General features: G+C 28.9%; 1 protein-coding gene across 1 annotated transcript; it reads right to left on the bottom strand.

Moving 5' to 3' along the window:
- Positions 1–516: 516 nt before the first annotated feature.
- LOC111616076 (toxin CsE8) lies at positions 517–1,918 on the bottom strand. Its single transcript, XM_023357510.1, has 2 exons — positions 1,822–1,918; positions 517–836 (listed from the first exon to the last, which is right to left on the bottom strand). The coding sequence occupies exons 1-2, from the start codon at positions 1,862–1,864 to the stop codon at positions 622–624; spliced, it is 258 nt and encodes an 85-aa protein (XP_023213278.1). The 5' UTR covers positions 1,865–1,918; the 3' UTR covers positions 517–621.
- Positions 1,919–7,872: the final 5,954 nt, after the last annotated feature.

Below are 7,872 nucleotides of genomic sequence, written 5' to 3'. Positions count from 1 at the left end.
ATATTGTTTTTCGAATGATACATTTGGGGTAAATATTATTTTCGAAAATTTAATTTTATTAACTATGTTCAATTCTTCTCCATTTATATAGAAGGACATAAGAGGACAGATTATTAAATTATATATTTGCTATATATGTGGAAATTGACTATCTGGTGTCAGGATAAACCAACGTCCTAAAGTTCACAAGAGCCCTGGTCATAATAAACGTCTTAGGAATCCATCCTTAGACGACAGCGGGCCTGTTTCTCCAACAGCGCAGTCGATTAAGCGGTAGATGGGTTTTACCAACTTTGTATTCCCGGCTAGAACCCTCACATTTATATTCAAGAAATTTTTATAAATCTAAATTTAGACTAATAAACGAGTTAATTAGGTCCTTTGTTTTTCGGATCAAGTTGGCTAGATTCATTAATAGAAAAATAAAAATACAGTATTATTTTTTATAATTAAAAGTTAAATGATTTCGTGCGAAAAATATTCATAATACTTCTGTATTCTGTAAACTGTATATCACATAATAAACATATTTTAGATGAAGGTATCACATTTTATTTCATTTAATTGCAATTAAGAAGCGTTACAATATTTTTGTTGGTGAACAATAAAAAGACGAAGCCATTATTTTCTGCCGCATAATTTACCAATAAGGGGCCAAGTCTTTGTATCTTCGGGCAAACCTTGGCAATAACACGCCTTAGATTGGCAAATGCCAGAATCACCTCCTTGGCTCTTGCATTCCTTATCGCAGTAACTATTTTCTCCCGAAAAAGTGCACTTGTATCTGCAGCCCGTGTCCTCATGCACCAGATAACCTTTCTTTGACCAGACTGTTCCTGCAACAAATACAAAGAAATAGTCTTGTTCAACAGTTTGAGTGCAAAGCATTGAATATTTTAATTTTATTGTACTTATTAATAGAATAAAATTAAAATATTTAATGCTTTGCAATCAAAATGTGTAAAAAAAAGTACATTATTATTGTATCACATGACCTATAAAAACTGAAAATAGTCCTGATTATAAATATGCTAGGAAACTATGAATACGAATTTTAAACACTAGGAAGATGATTCGTAACCTTCTTTTAATCAGCGACTTATCTAGCCAGGAAAACGACATTATAATGAAAATCTTGAAGATGCAATTTCTTGTAAATCCGAATTTATAATGTTATTCTATTACCGCACTTCTCTCAAGTCAAAGGATAGATTGACAGCAAATGCTTAGACAATTCTATAAATCAAATAGCACTAAATTAAAAATATTGCTAACATATTCACACTTAAATAAAAACACCATCACTGGTCAAGTAGCAACACCATTAAACTGATTTACTTTACACGTTTAACTCTTAAATAGAGATTAAAGAGATAGAGTAATAGAGATAGAAATTAGAACAATACAGATTAGTGACCCGTAGAATATCCCCCTGAAAAGAATACCTTCTTGGCAGATTGCCGTTGTGTTTCTTGGCAGATTGCTATCCATCATTCAAATGCAGATCTCATAATACGTAAATAATTTAACTTTAATAAAAGTTACGGCATTTCGATCAATTTAATACAAATCGTTCTAATTTCTGAAACACTGGAATGAGTTTATCTGAAGTTTTATAAATTTTCAACGAAATTTTTCTGTAAATATGAATTTGGATTTAAGTCATATATGAAAGAACAAGCTATAATCTGCGAGTGTTTTTATTTCCACAAAAAATACAATACAATGTAATAAATATAACGCGAATTTCATAACTTTTTAATAAATGATCCCATTTAAAAAATTAACAACCAATTTAATCAATTATAAGTTCATACTCACCGAATAGGACCAAACAAGCAGTGATCATCAACAACGAGTTCATCTTCGAAGCTATCTAAACGAGTTTAGAATGAGTTACCACGAGCAGAAGGCGATATCTATACACATCCAATGATACAGGTACAACGCGTACACGTGGATTTTCCATGTTCGATCCATCTGTTTCCACCAATTATAACAACATTAATAAGCCGTTAAACAGAGAGATGACATTTTTCAAATTTCAATCGTAATTCAACTAAATTAGTTGCTTTAATCTTTTGCTAGTATTTTAATTTTATATCGTTTTATAATTGAAAATTTCAGAATGTTTACAGCCATTTTCTTTGAACGTCTCTTTGTTATGATTTTGTAATTCATCTAATAAATAATTTTAGAGTAAAAGAATAGCCTTAGAGAGACGAAATTGTTTCAGGTCAAGCTAAGTGAAAGAATATTCGCCTAGATAATCCCAAAAAATTTTTTGTTATTCCCTCTGCATATAAATCTTGGATTAATAAAAACCTTCGTCAAAGCACAGGTTAAACAAGGCTAGGCTTTTAAATATCTTAGATGTTTCAAAACTAAGTAAAGCTAATCTTAATGAAGGAAGGAATATTTCAAAATAAAAAAATCACTACATGATTCACAATTTAGTCAAAAATTGAATGACGATGATCAAAGTGCATGTATGTTTTTTTAAAAAAGTTGTGACAGTTTTTGGCAACAGAAAAATAGTTGGAAGATGGCGCTTAAACTACACATTTACATCCGCATTTCAATTATTTTTTCCGAAAATTTGGGTGCCATCTGTGATAAACAAGAGGTAAATGACATTCTTAAACTGAAAATATTTACGTGCTCGAAAATTATGTTTGCCATATTCATAAAAAGTTTTTTATATGACTATATACTCGTATAATATATAAGTTTCATAAATGTTGTTGTTTTTATTTTATTTGTTAAATAGTGTTATCAGACATTCTTCCTGATTTCTTTATCCTCTCATTCGAGTGCTATGAAAGCCGAGAAAAGCCCTACTCAGATTTTTCATTATTGCTNTTAAATTCTTATATTGTTTATATGTTCATGTTGTGTTTTTCATTAAAAAAATCGCTTCCTATCTTTCACCTTTTTGTTTTATTAAAAAATATTTAACATGAATTTTAGTGGGAGATGAAGTGGGAGTGTTATCTTCCCAGACTCTCACTATTCTAGTAAAATTTGATGGCTACCTGGCATTAGATAGGCAGTAGCAGTAGCCATTCTGGAAAATAAGTGACTAATTCTAATTAAACTAATTTTATTGACAACAATTATTGAGTATTTTTTATTATTTATTGAACCAATCATACTTGTTTGACTTTCATATTTAAACTAAGATTTTGCTAGAAAGTCCAGCTGCTCCTATTGTGGATATGGCTGAACTCATGATGGACATAATTAAAATTAAAGATCCTCTTAGTCCCAGAGAGTGGAGAATGTAAAAAAAAAATAAATAAAAAATAGAAGCTAGACTATGCCCAGTTGTAATCATTGATCTGTCATCATGAAACCATCAATAATTTTGAAACCACCATATAGCACTACACAGATAGGAGGATCATGTTATTTGCAATGCAACTAGGACACATTTCAGAACCAGTAAAAATGGGGCTCCAAAATTGATTGAACTTCAGTTATTTTTTTTAAAAATTTATTGATTTATAAATTTATCATGATATATTGATGTGTTAATAAATTGTTTTATTTAAAGATTGGTTTTTACAATCAAATATTAAAAACAGGCAAAACCAGAGTCAGTTCCTGGAAATTAAGAATGTCTGATCACCCTAACACAGGGCCAACAGAATATGATACATGCACCACAGATTACTAAAGGCATGCATGTATGGACAGGTGGAGTATGCATGCATATAACATCTGAAGATACCTACTCAGGCAATATTTGATTTTTTAAAATATAAATCAGAATAATTTCAGATAGAAATGGACAAATCAAGACATTCTGAAAAAATTTTCCATTTGGGACAAAGTGTTCCAAATTGGATGATCCCAAAAAAATCAAGATATATGGCAACTCTACCTAAATGTAATTATCCAAATTAGTCACGTGTGTCATTATGTGATTGACTTATGGTTTGATATAACATATTGAGAATAATTATCTCAAATATTAGGCAAAATGATAAAACCGTAATTATTCTGAGTATTGATAGAAAAGTAATACCAAAACAATATATCTTGTTTTGATATTCTGCAAGTCCAAAGTTGTACTTAGCAGTATCACATTCAGAATCGTGTTTCTAAAAACTTCAAAATTAGGATAATGGCTTTAAATGTTTAAAGCCAAGGTTGAGTTAGAGTTGACAAATTCCAGTTTTAAATCTAAATTAAAGTTAAACTATGTGTTAGCTATCTCTTATATTTATGTAAAAATGCAACTCCTATGGTTCTGCAATTCTAGAATTTCTCATTTTTAGAGTTAATTAATCTTAAGCATAAAATAATTTTAGTAAGTTTTCTGTCATATCATTGTCTTCACTGGTGGTAAGCAAGCTCGTATTTAGAGAATGGCAGAACTGTAAATAAGAAATACTGAATGTTGTAATTTTAGCAGTTTTGAAAAAGAATTATATACTTCTCAATTAACTTCAATAATAATTGTATTTATAATAAAATATTTTAATATCAATTAAAACAGTATAGTACAATGTTAATTATACTTAATGTTTTTTACTTACCTTCCAAGATAACTGACAAAAATTTGAATTTTAAATATTTCTTAAAATAAATTACAAAATATTTAAAAATAATAATGTATGAAATTTCTGCTGTTACAAATATTTTAACTTTTCTGTTGTGCATGTGTGCAGGGGTGGATTTAAGTATTTTGGGGTCTAGGACTTACTGAAGTCCAATGGAGCTCCATTTTTTTTTTTTTTTTTTTTTGTTTTTTCTGTAAAAATGACCTTTGCTATGTCAGTCCCTGTTGAAAATAGGAAACCGTTATCAATCACGAACTTGTGCTGTATGAAAAATAATTAGTAATTCTTTAAGTTTATTCTGAAATATTAAGAAAAAATTCAGAACAGGCTTTCATTAATAAATCGGTTAAATATTAAAGTACTCGGCCTGAAAGAAACTGTTGTTTTCATGCTGTATAAATATAGTTTAACTAACTTTTGTCTGCGATTTTTTGATAATTTTATAATTATAAAAAATGATACAATATTTTATTAATTTTATTTTTATAATTTTGAAGAAAAGAAACATTGACACGCTGGCAATAGTAGCTTATTTCGTTTGGTTCATCTATATAGTTGTATAAAGTTACATGAACGAATATCGATACATATAGAGACAAACAAATGTGCACAAATATCATAAAATTTTCTGTATATTTTAATAGAATTTTTAACAACTGACTGTATTGGTCTTAATTTCCTAATTTATTTGCAATTGCAACGAATCGCTTTATTTTTATTGAAGAATTTATGACTTTGAACGAAGAAAACATTTCTTTAATTACAGAGAAAATCTGTTGAGTTTCATCAATACTTTTATACATTACGTTATTTAAAAATAAAATAATGTATAAACTGACGTCATCCATTTCATACGAACTGCTTCCATGGCAACTTGCCACGTAAAACTCCGCAGAGTTAAAGCTAAAATTCACCCAGTTACAATTTTTTTTTACTTTAACATATCAGTTTATCAATTTGTTTATTTATCGTCAATTGAGTATAAATAAACAAAATCACGGACAAAATCGAAATCGGGGGACAAAATCGGATAAAAGTAGGGATTGTGAAGTTAACGAAGTTACGACAGTTTTCATTTGCAAATTAACGATATATTATAATATTAGTCTATTAATCTTTAAAAGTTTGGCACTATTTGGCAAATTTATATAGGTTTGCCTTAATCCTAAGAAAATTGGGCTATTTAATTCCTGGTTGGTTTGGAGTTTGCAGTTTACCATTACATCCTTATTTACGACGTGTATCTTATATTCAAGTGCAGTCGAACTCGTTTATAACTAGCACTAATGGACTGGCAAGATTTCTCCGTTATACCCTTTAATTGTTATTCTTAAAGAAAAGTGACATAACTTGGAGAAAACGGGCGTTAGCTTTCGGCGCAAACACGTATGCGAAGTCCCGCAAGTGCGAAAATTTGTAGCTACACCAATGATGTTTAGTTAAGTTTTTCTTTTAATTTTTGATGTATGAACTTTCATGAAACTGTTCCGATTTATGAAAAAATACTCAATTGAACATGATTACTTTTTCTTACCAAAAGAGAGTAAATTTCTTATATTGATTCATCGCGATCGTTCGGCTGTTCGGAATACAAATATTGAAACAGAATGATGGCCCAGTCGATAGTAAAGAATAAACTAATTCCAATAACTTTTCCTTAAATACCATATTTAAGAGAATCTATTTTTCACGTAGTTTATACGATTTGTTGCAAAAATATAAACACTTTATTATAGCATAAAAGCAATTATTTCATCATTTTACAAGAATTTTGGATGCAATTTAAAAAAATTATAGACCTATAAATTCCTACTGTTGTTTTTAAATCTGAAAAACAAAGTATGAAAGATGAGGAAAGGAGAAAATCCTAATGCTAGGAGGTCCCGATTAACAATATACGAATTTCTGAGACAAATCGAAAGACACGTTATTTTACTTTGAACGTATTCCTCTAAAAAGTGTTAGGTAGATGACCTGCACAACTCTACTGTTAGAAAGAAATATGATGTACAGAAAGAATACACTACTAATTTCAGGTAGAGAGAATAGATTTTATATTAAATTAAATAAAAGAAAAATATGATTAAAAATTACAGCCCGGAATCAAGTCTTTCAGACGTTAACTTTCACAACTTCACGGGGTCATCACAACCTGTCTAACAAGGATCACTTCTGAAATATTAATATTCGGCTGCGAATGGTACAGTTCCTTAGAGTTGATATTAGGGAAGAAATAATATCTTAAATACTTTAAGATATTATATATTATATAGATAAGATATAAGTATTTAAGATATTATAGACATATAATATCTTAAATACTTTAAGATATTATATGTCTATTTTAATTGCTTACTACTTGATGGATGAAATTGTGTTATTTCATATCTTCCGAATACCGCGATAAACGTAACAATGGGAGGCTGATATAACCAAACACATTTTATGCTTTTTGTTTTAGTGTTCGTTATATTTTAGTATTTGATTTATATAACTACAAAGGTTATCTTACGGAAGAGTTTATCACGTCGAGTGACAAATCTAACACATTTTAAAAACTTTTTACTTCTACTGTACTGTATACAATTTTAAAAAATTTTAAAATGTGTTAGATTGTGATAAAGTCTTATGTAAAATAATTTTTCTAAATATAAATCAAAAGTAAACAGAAATTCCAAGTAAGAGATTGAAAATTCGGCAGGATAATTCGGAGATTAAGAAAATTTAAGAAAGAAAAATTTGCATATTCTTTACAATAACCTTTATAATATACTATACAATTTGAAATATTTTAATAAAAATAATGAACAATTGCAATATTTGCTACTGTTTGTTCAAGAAACGAACAGTAGCAAATATTGTTTGTAATAAATTAATTCTGACTGTAGTCTATTTACACCAATTGTGTTTCCGACACGTGGTCCAGTGGCGTCACAAGATGCAGTGAATTACAATTACAAGAACATTAAAAGTGCTCAGCAAGTAAACACAGAAATTAAAACACCTTAATTTGTTGCTGAGAAATATATTTGAAAAACTAACGTTTTCAACCTGATTAACAGGCCATCATCAGGTCTAAAAAAACGAAAATAGAACAGATACGTTCCATGTATAGAATATAAATATTTAAATGAAAATTTAGAACAAAAATTTTTTAAAATATACAAGAGAAACGGAAGAAAATATAAAAATAACACAAAATAAACTAAAAAATAAAAAATATAATAAATTTTCCAATAAACTAATTCTAGCTTGAGTTTTCAGTGAACTTTTTATCATGTATTTCCACGCCTACGATAGGCTC

The sequence above is a fragment of the Centruroides sculpturatus genome, unplaced genomic scaffold (assembly GCF_000671375.1).
Source record: "Centruroides sculpturatus isolate CEXI.00-Female unplaced genomic scaffold, Cexi_2.0 scaffold2374, whole genome shotgun sequence".
Classification (NCBI taxonomy): Eukaryota; Metazoa; Arthropoda; class Arachnida; order Scorpiones; family Buthidae; genus Centruroides; species Centruroides sculpturatus.
Note: the sequence above shows the minus strand (reverse complement) of the source record. Positions and strands in the feature narration are given on the sequence as shown.

Excerpts from the sequence above, each read along its gene's own strand:
- LOC111616076 (XM_023357510.1), bottom strand. The coding sequence starts at position 1,864 with ATGAACTCGTTGTTGATGATCACTGCTTGTTTGGTCCTATTCG. Across the intron at positions 837-1,821 it reads TGCTTGTTTGGTCCTATTCG|GAACAGTCTGGTCAAAGAAA; the intron begins GTGAGTATGAAC and ends TATTTGTTGCAG.